General features: G+C 44.0%; 2 protein-coding genes across 4 annotated transcripts in view; one reads left to right on the top strand and one right to left on the bottom strand.

The window, feature by feature from the left end:
- mllt10 (MLLT10, histone lysine methyltransferase DOT1L cofactor) overlaps window positions 1-1,915 on the bottom strand; it is a 43,223-nt gene extending 41,308 nt beyond the window's left edge. For 2 of the 3 annotated variants that reach the window (XM_023326544.1, XM_023326545.1), the window contains exon 1: window positions 1,509-1,915. In XM_023326544.1, coding sequence (XP_023182312.1) covers window positions 1,509-1,671 — 163 coding nt within the window. In that variant the 5' untranslated portion in view covers window positions 1,672-1,915. The remainder of the gene's footprint in view (window positions 1-1,508) is intronic. The other variant, XM_023326546.1, reaches the window with a different exon arrangement.
- On the top strand, window positions 1,881-14,803 carry skida1 (SKI/DACH domain containing 1). The gene is made up of 2 exons (XM_023326547.1): window positions 1,881-1,940; window positions 9,284-14,803. Exon 2 carries the CDS (start codon window positions 9,638-9,640, stop codon window positions 11,996-11,998), a length of 2,361 nt encoding a protein of 786 aa, XP_023182315.1. The 5' UTR covers window positions 1,881-1,940; window positions 9,284-9,637; the 3' UTR covers window positions 11,999-14,803.
- The last annotated feature ends 1,057 nt before the right edge of the window (window positions 14,804-15,860 follow it).

Here is a 15,860-nt window from a genome sequence, read left to right as displayed (position 1 = left end):
GACATAAATGGGTCATGGTTTTGAAGAACAGTGCAATGAGACTGTGTTTATTTTACCTAAAGCTGAGGGTTTTTAAACAAAAACTTAAGTGGTTTGTTTATGTTTTCAACTATTTTTATACACAAAAAAAACAACTGATTTGACAAGTAAAAATGTGACTCCTATGCCAAGTAAAGTAAAACAAAATGGAAATAATCTGAAGTCTATTTTTTTATTCAAGGCAGTATGTTCCTTGCAGCTTTTTTTTACAGTGAAAACAAATCACAGTAATAAATGTGAGCCTTTGGTAAAATAAAGGGACCAGCTTTCTGACATTTACCCTTACGACTGAAACTATAACATTCAGTAAAAAAATAAATAAATAACACTTGCTGGGCATTTCTTGGGAGTCTCTATTTGTGATAATAGGTCACAACTTTTCACATGTTTCAATGTAAGTTCAGATACATAAAACACCCCAGAATTTTCAGCTTTTAGAAATGCCTCATGAATCACATATGGACTCTTCTTAGGGCTTTATTTAAACCCTGCTGTCAATGCGGCTGTTTTTCCTACCATACTTTTTCCTTCCACTCAATGTTCTATACATACCAAATCTACAAGACAGCGCTCTTCTGGACAATGACAGTCTTCTTGACAGCTGTCAAATTATGAGTCTTCCTCATGTTTAAGCAAGTCTACCATGGCCATGCCATGAAGCAATGACATAAAAAAATCTATTTTTAAATTGCTTTAAAGTAACAGTCTAATTCTAATCAAAACTAATAGAAAAAACACTCAAAATACAGCCCTTTGTGTAATGAATCTACAAATATATGACTTCCACTTCTTGAATTGAATTACTAACAAAGTAGTTGCCAACAAAAGTTCAGTAGCAGCTTCCCCCCCCCCCAAAAAAAACAAAAAAAAAAACACGCTGATCAGCTGTTTGGATCTGTTTACAGTTGTTCAGCAGCTTCTGTCTTTGGCTGTGTTTACTAAGTGGACACATGGCTAGCTGTTGCTAATGTAAACATTAGACATCATCATCTGAGTCATCTCAGCTGCTGTAGTGGGACCCTGCATGCAGAGTGTTTTTGGTGTTTGGACTCTACATGGACGTAGCCGTGTTTGCTTTCTGGGTTTGACTGATTTTAGACCAGTATTCTTGCCTCAATTTGAAGCACCCTCCCAGTCCCCAACAGGAGAGTGTCCCTTCCTCTTTCATAACAGCTTCTGACAAGGAAACAATGGCAACAGCTCGCAGCCAGAAACGTGTTCACGCTGCCGCTGTCAGCTCCCATCAGCGTGCAGGCCGAGTTAGCTGGCGAGCCGAAGCAGCGAGGAGCCCGGCAGCATGTGTGGAGCCTGACCTCGGTGGGAAGCAGGCAGGGGAACAGGAGGAGGAGGAGGAGGAGGAGGAGGAGGAGGAGGAGGAGGAGGAGGAGGAGGAGGAGGAGGCTAACCTTTCAACAAGACAACGCTAACTAGCATGAGGGCTAACGGCTAAAGCTCGGCTAGCAGCTCACCTTGGTGCACGGCGACGTTGCAGCCGTGGCCGTCGCAATAAACCAGCGGGTTTTCCGCCCAGCCGCGTTCGTCCGAGCACACACAGCACCCGCCAATCATCTCCTTCATGTTACTCGTCAACAGCCTGTCGTCCGCCGTCAGACAACGCTCGCCGCAGACCATCTACGAGGAAAGCGGACATGCGGAGGAAACACACAAGGACTGACCGCAAAAAGAAAAAAGAAGAAAAAAAAAAAACTTCGTCGAAGACGACCGTCGTTTTATCCGCAGCGCCGTTCTAGGTGCCACTCCACCGACATGTCATGTTTCAGACGTGTTTACGTCCCTTTTTCGAGGCACTATTTTGTTTTCACCAAAACATTGCCGTCAGGGCTCGATGGTGGAGCAGAGGGGGAACTTCGTAGCGAACAGGAAATGCGTAACGACGCACGGTGAGTGATTAGAGCGACGTCAGTAACGATTGCTTTTTTTTTTCTTTTTGGTCCCACATGGACGCGTGAAGAAAGGAGACGCTACTCTGCAAAACTCAAGTCAACAACAGAGTAACAAGAAGTTTAAACACTGAGGAATATATTATGCTAAGGATTAGAGATTAAGTTTGCTCAACAAAAGCTAAGGAGAATGAATTAATGATTGATTTAATTTAACAATATTGCATATTAGTCAAGGAGAAGGTAGTTTGAGGGAATCCCATTTCCCGTGTCTCCCCACCGGGTCCCCCAGATCCATTAGCTCTGCTTTTAGGTTGTGGTTAAAAAAAAAAATCCTCTGAGAAATGTTACACTCCGTCAAGAATCTGATCCAACTTCAGTTCTTGCTGCTTCCTTGTAGTGAAACATCACGTCCCTGTGATTTTTGTCGCGCTAACCAGATGTCATTGCGGCAGCACAAAACAAAATATATATTGAAAAAATTAAATGCAATTCTTGGTACGTTTGCACTTGTGACAATATACCTTGGACAGAAAAATGCTCTGCTAAATTGTTCGTGATCAGACGAATTGAAATTGTGCAAAATACATTCCAAGATAAACCAGCTACACATACTCGCTGTTAGATTTTAAATAGATTGTTTTTTTTGCTACTTTTGCTAAAATTAAAGTTGTTATATTGACATACTTCAAACTAAGTGGCTATTTTGCCATTGAAATGTTGCACTCATTTACAGGTATGAGAGAGATATGCAAGATCAGCTCCTACTCTTTATGTGAATCCTGGAAAAACTTATTTTTAAAGGCTAGAAAGCCACGTCTCTTTGCCACACCAAGGAAACTTTGGATTAAATGCTATGAATGAATAAGTTTCAACCAAATGCAAAATGGTTTTAGTTGATAATCTAACTAATATTGAGTCTAATACAGGTGAGAACAACTTGGCTAGTAATAAATTATGCATTTTTTTTTTTTACTTATTTGCTTACTAATCAATAAAACAATTAGAGTTGGTGAGATGTGGAGTTAGATCTTACTTATCAGCTTTGTTACATTAATTTAAGCAACAAACTATCATTACAAGTGTTTCCACTTGAATAACCTACATTATGTCACTTGAGGAGTTTATTGAATATATGTTAAAGTTGCCCATTTAAATCATTTAGTGTGTTTCTCTTTGCTATCCATTTTCACCCTCCCCCACTGTCGATTGCAGCCAGATAAACTCTGGTCCTCTTCCTGCCTCGTTTGTCCGGGTTACTGTGACAGTTTTAAGTTTTAGCTCCGACTGTAAATATTGAAATGTTTACGTGAGTAGCTCTGTTTTCGCAGCCATTTGTAGACTTACGAGGATCAGAACAGTCCTGCCTTTTACCAACGGCTTGTTTTCTTCCCCTTCTTAATTTGAAGAGTGGCTAAAGAAAATTTGCCTCTGTGTTACACACCGGGGAAACGTTTAGTGGCGACTAGCTGGAATTCTCCACCTGAGCCGATAAACAGGTTATAAATTTAAACAGTTTTATTTACATTTATAAATGCAATTATTAAGTTTTTTTTTTTTTTTTTTTTTTAATTCTGTTTCTGACGTTTTTGACACTGCAGTGCAACCGCACCCACCACATTGCCTTGGCTGCCAGGGGAAAAAATATAAATGTATTCCTTTAATTTCCTTCTTTTCCCCTTCCAGTAAATGTGTATGTTTGTACTCTGCTGTAAACTAAGTTAAACCATACAACTGCTAAAGCAGTTCCAAATGTATGGCGTGACTTCACCTTAAATCATTACTGAATCAGTTTTATTATTATGAAGGGAAATTAAAGCGCATGGGTGACTTCTTAACTCTCTGACTGGACAAAAATCTCCCTAAAATGTAAACCCTGTGAAGGTATATATTGTGTGTAGCTGCATATCAGCATGTCAGTATAGTCTGCTTTTTTTGACAGTTCTCCATGCCGTTGCCAAGGATGCTCACACACACTCACACACGCCATTCCAAGCACTCAGCTGCTGCTTGCATCACTGACTTCTGTGAGCGTGCTCCTGCGCTCGGTTTCCAGAGAAACGTAATGACTTGCCAGTAATGTGCAGGAGCACACGAGCGTCCTCCGTGTAATATGGTGAGCGAGAGGTCCCTGGGAGTGCCTGCCCATTGTTTGCTTTAATTTCAAATTGCTCAAATGCTCCAGTCGACACTGGACCTTGCACTAAAATGGGGACGGGGGTGTGTGCGGTGAGGGTGTTTCGGGGGGCTAAAAAAGAAGAAGAAGAAGAAGAAGAAGAAAAAAAAAGTGAATGGTGTGTGGCAGGGGAAAAGCTATTAGAGCTGGAGAGAACAAAGGGAGGCGAAAGGAGGGGGGCAGCGATTGTGGAAGGCCCGTATAGCTGCTGAGAATGCTGAAAATGGTAAATAATTTTTATAACTTGCTTTTGATTAAGTCAGAGTCTGCACAAATAACACGCAATGCTGCTCGGGATGTCAAAGAAAAGATGTCTCTGCAAACAGAAGACAACACTGATGCTGCCTTCTTCCTGTTCAAGTCCCCAAATTGCGGATAATACTTTCTGTAATTTATTCTATACTTAAACTAAAAACTAAACCAACATAATTAGTTGATTTTTTTTTTATTTTTTTTTTTAAAGTATGTATTTTATTTCAACCGTGGATGGACACACATTCAGAAAAAAAGCAAAAGCTCATCACAATCTACGCTATTGTTTTGTAGCTTAGTTGACTTTATTCTCGGATACTGACAGAAATCTAGTTGAACCAGTTGATAACTCAATTTTGAGAATTTAAGCAACACCATGAACTAGCATGCAAATGCTTAAAAGAGTTAAGGAGAAACTTTAAAAATTCCACATTTAAAATTACACTCCACTTAGTTCCCCCCCCCCCCCCCCCCCCCCACACACACACACACACACAACAATACTTTTCATGTGGTTGTGGCTATGTTTTTACAAGACGGGTGACATTTTAGAGTTTCATAAGTGTATAATGGGAAACATGGAGCATGCATGGAGAAAAAATTGTAGAAAAAGAAGCAACTTGCAAAAGCAATGCATCCTGCAAATCAGATGTCAAGGTTGTACTCTTTGAAACCGGCATATGGAAGAAAAGAAAGAGAGAAAAGAATATTTCATTTTAAAATGGTTGAGTGTGTGTGTGTGTGTGTGTGTGTTGGGAAATGGGGACTCACAAAGGGATTGCAGAATGAGTGTGAGAGGAATGTTTTCACAGATTGACCTAATACACATCAACAAATTGTTGCATTCAAACAATCACGCTTACAGGTTCAAGCCACACTTCCTTTGGAATTAAGCTATTAGTTCTTTTTTTTTGTTTGTTTTAATGTGTGGGAGATAAATAAAAAACACTAAAATGATAATTAACAAAAATCCTCATGGACGTTGCGAATGAAGATTGGCAACCAAAGTTTTTCAAAAAAAACTATCAAAAAGTTAAAAAGTGTTGCAAGAGAAATGTCCATCCATCCATTCACCCATCTCTTTTCCTTGCAGGGTTGTGGAAAGCTGGTGCATCATCCGGCGTCAGGCACCTGAGACATGTGCCACAGTGACTTTCCTTTAAAATTAAACAATTGAGAAAATTGTTTTTTTATTTGCATACAGGTGGAAAGGATTCCATCTCAGTCTATCTCCCTGTTGCATAAATGCAAATTCCACTCCGGTCTATATCGTGACCAAGCAAACGCAAAAGTGAAACCAAATGAACCTAACATCAATTTAGGCTGCGAGTCATTTTTCTTGGTATCTCCTCTTCCAGTAGTTGAAGGAATTCTTCCTCCGACCTGATATTTCAGTAAACAGCGGTGTGTTGTTTATGTCTGTTGTATGGCTGCAAAGATACATACAGGAAGGTGAAGCCGACCCCCCTCCAATCATGCCTTTTTCCTGCTTACCCCATTCATCAGTATTTAGCTAACTGACGGAGCACAGGGGACCGAGGAGGAGGGGAGGGTGGAGAAAAATACAAACAGTCCCAACACGGCGGGGTGAAAGGTGAAGAGAGCCCTCCCCCCACCACTGTCCGCGCATACTTCAGGCTCGGATTGCAACTAAAAATCACATTCTCTCGTGGCAGTGGGGGGTGGAGAGGAATCCATTGTTTTTGGCATGGGGCAGTAAAAAGTCCATGCTCTTACAAGTGCCAGCGCCTCCTTGACCAAGTGTCTCTATAAAACTGAATGCGAAACAAATGAGAGCAGCAACGCCGGAGCGGGAGGAGCGACGCGTTCGGCTGGACGAGTGTTTGGGATGAGGTGGGGCGGGGGGGCTCAGGAGATTTGCTCTGCAGCTTTAAGGGTGAGGAGGCAAAGCACAAGCCGAAATGAAATGTTGAGTGTGGAAAGTTTTGTTCTGAAAAATATACAAAACCCTCAATTTCAGAATATGAATGTCAATATCAATGTCAGAATTTTTGGTTTATGTAAATTGAAAGCTTCAGACAATTCATTGCACATCTGTCCGTTCGTGCGCTCCTCTTATAGATAGATAGATAGATAGATAGATAGATAGATAGATAGATAGATAGATAGATAGATAGATAGATAGATAGATAGATAGATAGATAGATAGATTTAATTGTTGCAGTTGTTTTTCATTAAAAAACATCTTGATTGTTTTATTTATTTACAGTTTTCCACGTTTCGTTTTTAGTTTTAATTTACCAGAATTGAGGCTTGAAATCCAATTCCATTGAGCAAAACTATTAAATTACGTTCTTGCTGATTCCCCTTAAGCCCCAATCTGTTGCTACAGCCATGCCCAACTCGGTATACTAAGTTGGAACCTTATGCCAGGGCTTTGGGACGGTTTGGACGTTTAAAACGTCTTCTCGCTGCGTCACCAGCCCCTCAGCGGAAGCTTGTTAAATATCACCGCCGTGTTTGAGGTGTCTTGCTTTCGGCCACTCTTGGTCTCACTTCCAAAGGGAGTTTATTGTCTCCACCAGAAGGAATCCAGTTTATCCGGAGAACAAGACGTTAAGATGAAACAAGCCCTGATTGTCCTTTTCCAAACCTCCCCCATGCAGGACGGACACGGCGCGCACAGTGGCTGTGCGTGGGGATCCGTGGGCTGCTCCCCCCTCCGTGGGCTATTCGGACTTTACCCCCACAGCAGCTCCCGTGAAACTCCGATTGCATTTCTGCGGTCATGCACAAACAAAACTTGAAAGCCACTTTTCTGTTTTGTCTCTCTTTTTTGCCGTAAACAAAGTCAGAAGTTGTCCATTTGCGGGGTTTATGTAGAAGCGTTGAGAATGTGGGTCAAATGATCCTGAGCTGCAGTGGGAGTTATCTGAGCTAAAGAGACTTGGCCTCACAAAATCGCAGATAGTAGTTCAAAGGTGCGCGCACACACACACCCACCCACACACACACACCCTCACACACACAATACACTTCGATCTTCTGTAATCCGAAATTCAATTTGGGTGTAAAAAGAAAAACTTGCATTTTAAAAACTTTTTCTTTTCGCTGTGCGTGCGTGGTTTTCTGGTGACTAGGCTTCTCTGGCGTTGGAGAAGGCGTTCAGTGATTCACCAACCTGTGCAAATGTGGCTCGTATTTCGAGGCAACGCCAGGGTGAGGTCGGTATTATTCAATACATGCTGGCAAGCCTGCAAATAAACATAAGCAGGCTTAATGCTGCGGAGATGAGCATGCCCAGTCTTGAGGCTGACCCCGTGAGGGACTGGGCCACAGGGGACTCACGTGTTTTATCCAGAAAACAATGTCGAAGCAAGGAAGTGTTGGAGAAAATGTGACGCTGGGACAATAGGCGATCGAATGAGAATGATGTGGGACTATTGCTTTCTCTCTTTTTTTCTTCTTCTTCTTTCCCTCCGAATAATTAACCGATAATGGTACCAATAGGTTATTCGGAGAGCCCACAGGGTGGAGGCTTCAGCTGCATTCTCCCCCTTTTCTTTTTGAGAAGCCTGTCGGGTGTGTGTGGATGGATGAGGTGTGCATGCGCGCTCGTTTCAAGTTACGAGTCAGGACTTGTGGGGTGTGTGTGTGTGTGTGTGTGTGTGTGTGTGTGTGTGTGTGTGTGTGTGTGTGTGTGTGTGTATGCGTCTGAGTCGGTCCGTGCAAAAAAATCGTATGTGCACGAGCCTTCGTTTTATACTGCAAAGTTGCTATGCGCAACGACAAAGTGTGTGCAAAACGGTTTCTTCAACGGTGGGTGAATTACATTCAGTGCTTTTTTTGTTCTCTTTAAAAATGTGCTCTGCAGAAAGGCATTAGTGGGTCAATTTATAACCTAATTATAATTTATGATATGATATTTTCTATAATTGTAATAAGTCTATTTATAATGGCCACGTCAGAATTTAGGAAAGTCGTCAATATTTTTTTTTTTTTTTAAACACGTGGAAAGGGAAAAGCAACCCTGACTGGCGCTTCTGTTCTGCACTGTTCACTACTTGTGTTAAAAGAGGGAATAACAAAGCAAAACGTTGAATATGTTCTCCTTTAATTACCTTAATAATTACACCCTAAACGTATTACAAGAGGCACTTGTTATTTACTTTTCGCTCAATAAGCCGTGCGTAATTACGCATAAGAAATGGTGCAGCGATATGCACATCTTTTGAAATAAATAGTCAAAGAATGAAAACCCCAACCTGTAATCTTAGAGTATATGTGGGTCATTCTGCGCAAGCGTGGAAAAGATAGCATATTTGAAACGTATAAATATAAAAAATATATTAAAAAATGTTTAAAATGCGCTGCGTCACACATACACCAACATAAGATGGAACTATTTTATAAGCACGCGCATATTACACATATTACACGTTATTGTTAAACCTAAAGGGAACAACATCATACATTCCGGATTATAACGGATTCCAGAGTTGTTGCTGACTATTTTTGTAATAAAAAATAGTATGGGTTTTGTGTGTGTGTGTGTGTGTGTGTGTATAGCTACAGAAACATCCGCTCCTTCTAGAACAGCACTATTTGCTCAAACGGCAGACTGTGGGCACAATTGTAAACTACTGTAATGGCAGGGTGTGGGAGGGGGTGGGGATGGAATATCCATTTTTATTGCATCACCTGTCAGCGCCGTCCAATGGGCGTCCACTCCGCCAGCATTAATTGATGAAGGTGTCTCCAGACTGGTCCACCTCCCTTTCCATGTCGGTCTTTTTTTTTATTATTTTTTTTTTATTTGTGGCTTAGCCAGCAGCCAGAAAAGCAGCTGCTTTTTTAGCTCTTATTCTGCTTCTCCCCTGTCTCCGATTCACTCTTTCCTCCCTCCCTCCTCCCTACCCTCGCAATACCTCCCTCTCTCCCTCTCCTCCTCTAGCTATTTTATCCCTCTGGCTGAGGCAGTGGTGCACACCTACCCCTCGTCCTGCTGCCGACCAGAGGGGGAGTGGAGCCGGGCGGAGGCAGGTAACAACGGCGGCCCCCGGCTTGGTGGACGCATCCCTGCGCATTCCTTCACCATGCCGGACCGGGGTGGACGCAGTCTGCAAGCTAGTAGACAGGGACTGCCCCATTTAAAACTCCGCATGTCAAAGTTTGCATTTTCATGACGCAGCAGCAGCAGAGTGGATGGATTAAAGGTATGCAGGATGCCTTGAGCCTGAGACCCTGTGCCATTTGCTGGTGAAGCCATAGAGTCCAAGCAGAGACTGCATGGATTGATGCGCCAAACATGGGAGACCTGGTTTGTGGGTTTGAGGAAATGCAAGGAGTCAGACTGGGATACCTGCTCATCAAAGGGAAGCAAATGTTTGCTTTGTCTCAGGTCTTCACCGACCTGCTGAAGAACATCCCTCGGACTACGGTGCACAAGCGCATGGACTACCTGAAGGTGAAGAAGCACCAGTGCGACCTGGAGGAGCTCCGGAAGCTCAAGGCAATAAACTCCATCGCTTTCCATGCCGCTAAGTGCACACTTATATCGCGGGAGGACGTGGAGGCTCTGTACGTCTCCTGCAAGACGGAGCGGGTGTTGAAGTCCGCGAAGAAAAGGAGAGCGACAGCGGCGTGCGCCCGCGCGGACGACGACGAGGAGGAGCACGCGCCCTCGGGTGTCCTGCGCGCGGACGCGGAGCTGATGTGGAAGGAAAAAGTTTGGTTCAGTTTGCACGGCGTCCCAGAGAATCTCGCGCTGCACGGCAGAGCGGGGAGGAGGAGGGAGCTGAGTCCTTCTTCTTGCCTTACCGACGCCAAACTACCTCAATTTTACCACAAAGCCCACGGACGGGATTGCCGTTGGACGACCAAATCCAGCCGCAAACACGTCAAAAACTATGAAACTGAGAAATGTACAGGGAACAGATTCGCTGTGAGCCAAAGGCACGCGTTTTTCCGGCAGCCGGTCTTGTTCCAGTCCGCCGCCGCCGCCGCAGCAGCTCAGTCCAGGCTCTCGCGCTCAGCCGGCGACTCGCTCCACAAAAGGAAGAGGAGGCGCGAGGGGGGCGGCAGGAGCAAGCACGTGCATCTGCACGCGCCGCCGGTGCTGCTAGTCCAGCCCAAATCCTCCGGAGCTTCTTTCGGTGCTTTCCACCTCACTCCAGATTTCTATTTGGACCCGCGACCTCACCACCATCACCACCACCACCACCACCACCACCATCACCACCACCACAACAACAACAGCAGCAGCAGCAACATCAACAACAACGAGCCCGGCTTCGCGGAGAGCTACAGCAGCGACACCGAATCCTGCAGCACATACTCGGACCCACAGTGCCAGGACTCGGACTTCGGCTCCGGGTTCTCCAGCAGCAGCAGCAGCTCCGAGGAGGAAGAGGAGGAAGACGACACTCAGTCGGAAAGCTCAGAGGTCAGCTCCGATGAAGATGAGGAGAGTTCCACTCAGTCCGACTCGAGCTCCGTTTCGAGCCGCGTTTCGGTCCAAAGCATCCGGTTCAGACGTGCACGGGTGGGTCTGCACACCGGGAAAGCACCTTTGGTCCTGCAGCCCACCTTTCACTACAACAACCAGCAGCACAGGACGCTGAGTCATGGCGACAGCAGGCAGGACAAACATCAACAATGTTGCTTTGGTGAACCACGGAAGGACTCTTTACAGTTAAACCCGGTGGCTAACGGCAGCATTTTCACCGGGCCCGCAAAAGAAAAAGCGTTTGACTGTGACCCAAACAGGACTGAAGAGGAGCCGGTCCCTTACTCCCCGGGGATCGACCCGAACAAGGCCTCTCTCCCGGCCGCATTCAGGTCCCGGGGGTTCAGCGCACACGCTGACCCCAGCAAGCTCCAAAAATGCGTCGACAAGCGGGAGAAGCTGAAACCGAGCACCCCGCCGAAAAGAATAAAGATCGAGTCCGAGGAGCCCCACGCAACCGCGTCCCCCTATCCCGACAGCGGCAGGACAGCCTTCAATCTCAGCAACGTGAAAATAAAAGTGGAGGAAAGCTGCGATGAATATGAATACCTGCAGAGCCAGACCGCTGTGGTCAAATGTAAAGGAGATAAGGCCGATCTCAGCGGAGCCATCAAACATGGAGGCTTTTCTAGCAGCGGGATTAAAGCCGCGGAGAAAAGCCCCGACGTGGCTCCCAGGTCCCCCTGCGGTCCTCAGGAATGCAGGAGTAGCCAGGACGCCCCCAGCGTAGAGGAGGGGGAGCAGAGAAACAAAACCTGCAGGGCTCCGGGGCGGGAGGCAAAGAAACGCCGAATTTCCCGGACGCACATAAAACAAAACGTGCCTAGAGTCAACGAGGCTCCCGCTTCCTCTTCCTGCTCCTCATCTTCTTCGTCCTCCTCCACCACGGAGGATTTACGGAGCAGACGCAAACGCAGCACCGCCAGCAGCTTAGCAGCAGCAGCGGCTTCTCCAGCTAAAACGCCTTTCAGCCTGATGGCAAATTTCCCATCCCCGCCGTCGCTCGTCGTTGACAGCGACGGGGATTTGTGCCCTGCTCACTCACTGAGCTCACTGAGGGCAGCCGGGCCTCCTCCTCCGTCCCACCCCGTGTGGAGGTGGCAGCCAGGCGGCCAGATTCTCCCTCCCCCACTGCACACTCAGAGAACGAGGAAATATTGAGCTGAGACACACACAAAAAAAGTCCCAACTATGTCTATTTCCACGTACCCTGTGTTTTAAGGTGCTTACCCCTTTTGCCTTTGATTGTTTTTATTTTTCAAACTTTTTTCCTTATCTGGGATTTACATTCCGTTTTTATTCCTCCCTCCCCACCCTCACTTCCCTGAAGAAAAAAAGCCACAAGATCCCACTTGAAGCCTCCACAGGACTGTGAGACACAACTCGTGGATTAATGCCTGAAAACCTCCTTTCAAAATAAGCTATTCAATCTAAGCAATATGTTTTGCTCCCCAATCTCTCTCTTTTTTTTTTTTTTTTTTTTTTTGGCGTAACCTTCTTTGTCGGTTTTCCTGCTTTGCTCGACCTGTTGGATTGTCTGGTAGCAGGGTTTCAGTGGGTTTGTTCTTTGTCTAAAAAATTTTTTTTTTAAAATGTGATTTTAAAAATAACAACAAGAATCCTTTGGATGAGGCAACCGCAGGGACTGTTTCACTTTGTAAATAAAGACGAGACAAAATATCAGGGTTTCCAATTATGTGCCACCTGGTATGTTTTCTAATAAATCAGCGCTGTGTTTTTCTTTTTTTTTTTTAATGATGGCCAAAATAGTCCACGTGAACTGTGAAAAAAACTTGACTATTATTTTAATTTTATTTTTATTATTATTATTTTTGTTGTTGTTGTTCAAAACAAATGTATTCTTGTGGACCTTATCTTGGGGTGCTTGAGATTTTCAGTTATTTGTCAGAAGCTTGCAAACGTGTGACACAATAAACAAAGGGCCCGAGATGCAGAACAAGCCTTATGTAATCAGACAATCAAAAATAAGAACATTCGTGGACCCCACACACCCCACCCCACTCCACCCCCCCACACACACCCCAAGAAAAGGTCCCAGGACAAAACAATATTCAAGTCGCTCCGAGTCCATCTGGCACACACAAGACCTTTGGGTCAGGCTGGGTGCGTCTAGTGTATTTCATGTAGTACATAATGGGAGGGGAACGCAAGGATGTCCAAAGTGGGTTAACAGTGGTACACCTTGTAATCACTCCGGCTAGAAACAATGCGACAAAGCACAAGGGAAAGGTTTGAAAGTGTGGCACTTCTACACCGTTTTGGGTCGTGTTTCAGCTGTATATTTAGGACTAACACGTAAAGGAGAAAAATAATTATTATTTTGAAAAAAAAAAAGAAAATAAAATCAAAATCATATACCTGTTTATATAGGGGAAATGATTTGATTGTGTGTGTGCTTCTGGAGGCAAAATTTGCAAAATTACGGAAGGATTTTGTTGCTGGGTGTTCGCTCACCAAAGTTTGATTCAGTTATATATATATATATAATCCTGCCTTTGTTTTAATAATAATGTCCTGTTTTTAATATTAAAAAAAGAAAAAAAAAAAAAGGAAAGATGCAGGAATTGATAACCCTATACCCACTCACATCTCCCTCCCCTCCCAAAAAGTAACAACAACATAAACAACACAGTTTTAGGTTTTGTGAAATGTTGCTTTCTTTATTTGTGAAATGCATCCTGAATGTAGCCTTTCTGAACATGGCCGCTCTGACATGCTCCATGTAGCCCCGTTCAGTGTGTGTACAAACCTTTAAATGGAGAGGGGCTGAAGTTTGCACCGACATGTAGGCATTGTTTTTGTAAGTGAATGTGTCCACGGTGTGTTCGTGGCAGTTGCAGGACGCGCTCTGCTAATTGGCATGCTTTTCTGTCCCGCCACAAAAGAGAGGCCCCGGCAGCTTATATGGTGAGGCAGATCACAACAAACCCCAAAGCCCGTGAATGATGTCAGCCCTCCTCACAAGCACACACCAGAAAGAAGGGAAGGGGAGGACGTGGGGTGTGAGGGGGGCATTCACTTGTAGAATGATTGTTAAAAAAAAAAAAAATCAAAAAGAAAAAAGAAAGGGAAGGAGGAAAGAGAAAGGAGAAAGAAAGAGAAGTGTAAAAAAAAAAAAACAAACGTGCGTTTAAAATAACTTGTGGATACATATTGTAGATGTCAGTGACACACACCCACACCCACACCCACAAAAACACCCACAACTCACCATAAGCCTTATATCCGAGGCTGGAGCTACTATGACTAAAACTTGAACTTTTTGATGTTCTCAGTCTGTCTTTGACTCTGTGTGTCACAGGCTTGTCCTATACTACACCGTTATATGTTATTCCACACGGGCTTGACTGTAGCAGTAAGACGGAGGGAGGTGGAGCTGTGTTACAAGCACATATAGGCTGCACGGCGCAGGAAGGAGCGGAATCCATTCGCAACGCAACGCGGCAGCCTATTTCCACGCACAAACCACGGCTGACGGGCATAAGTGGTGGTTTTCTGGGGAGGGGAGTTACCTGACAGAGCCCCTATCAACGTAAACAAGTGTGTGTGTGCGTGTGTGTGTGTGTGTGTGTGTGTGCGTGTGTGTGTGTGTGTGTGTGAGCAGCTACATCCATGCCCTCCTCACCCATTCAGCTGGTTTGACATATTACAATACTTGAGGTCAGGTGTTTTTTGACGCGGAATTTTTTCGAAGTCACTGGCTGTTTATATATTATATGAAACTGAATATTTATTTTTGTGAATTTTTTTATGGGTGGGGGGTGGGGGGGTTCTTGTACATTGATTCTTTGTTGTGAATACAGAACAACTGCACTCGAAATGGAAACTTGAACTGTGGTTTTCTGAAGCACTTTCCCTTTCTATTCTTCTTCTTTTTTCGTTTGCTTGTTGGTTTTGTCTGTTAATTATGGAACCTTCATTAAACGGGACTGAGTGTGATCATCAGCGTGCCTCTTTCTTCTGAGCTTGTAGTTCCTTTAGGATGAACACGCTCCACTTTTCTTAACGCTGGCATTTTATGGGCGATTACAGCTGTGAGCTTTTTGTCTTGAATTACCTTGTCATAAAGCGAGCGCAACCTTCCGAATGACGCTAATATGAGCAATTTTTAGGGAACCCTCAATTAAATAACACTTATGTCCCGAGGGGAGGGGAGGTCAGAATAAAACCACTTACTCGGTTTAAAAACGCAGTTCTGGTCAAATGTTTTAGAAATACTAAACGCTGTCTCCTTGGAGTTGAGAGGATTCCCTGCCTTGGTGTGTGAGGGCTAAGATATAACAAAGCATACAGGCTTCAACGTGACCAAGCGCTCTGCAAATAAGGTGCATGCAAGTCTGCTCCATTTACAGAAAACAGAGGGAAACCCCAGTAAAAACTGAACTAAACAACTTCCTGCACACACACACACACACACACACACACGCACACACACACACACACACACACACACACACACACACACACACACACACACACACACACACACACACACACACGCACATCTACACCCAGAAGCATGAACACGTATATGGTGTGCTTCCTCTAAGCAGAGACGATTAACGCGCCTAAAATAACCCACACGTTTATGCAGCAACGTAACAGTGCCGAATGAAGGGGCTACACACACACACTACTGTTTCCGTGCCATTCGATGCAACAACCAGAGCTGCAAGAAAAAAAATAAAATAAAATAAAAAAAAAAAAAAAAAAAAAATATATATATATATATATATATATATATATATATATATATATATATATATATATATATATATATATATTTTTAAAGAATATATATATATATATATATATATATATATATATATATATATATATATATATATATATATATATATATATATTCTTTAAAAAATTCTTTAAAAGCGCTGCAATGTGTCTCAAATTAATGAGAGCGTGGAAAAACTCCGAGCCTGGTAAGGATGGCCGGGGTGAGTGCAGGGGTTTCTGGTCCCGGATAGGCGGCTGCTTGCTGCGGGGA

This window comes from Xiphophorus maculatus, chromosome 21, assembly GCF_002775205.1.
Source record: "Xiphophorus maculatus strain JP 163 A chromosome 21, X_maculatus-5.0-male, whole genome shotgun sequence".
NCBI classification, from domain to species: domain Eukaryota; kingdom Metazoa; phylum Chordata; class Actinopteri; order Cyprinodontiformes; family Poeciliidae; genus Xiphophorus; species Xiphophorus maculatus.
Note: the sequence above shows the minus strand (reverse complement) of the source record. Positions and strands in the feature narration are given on the sequence as shown.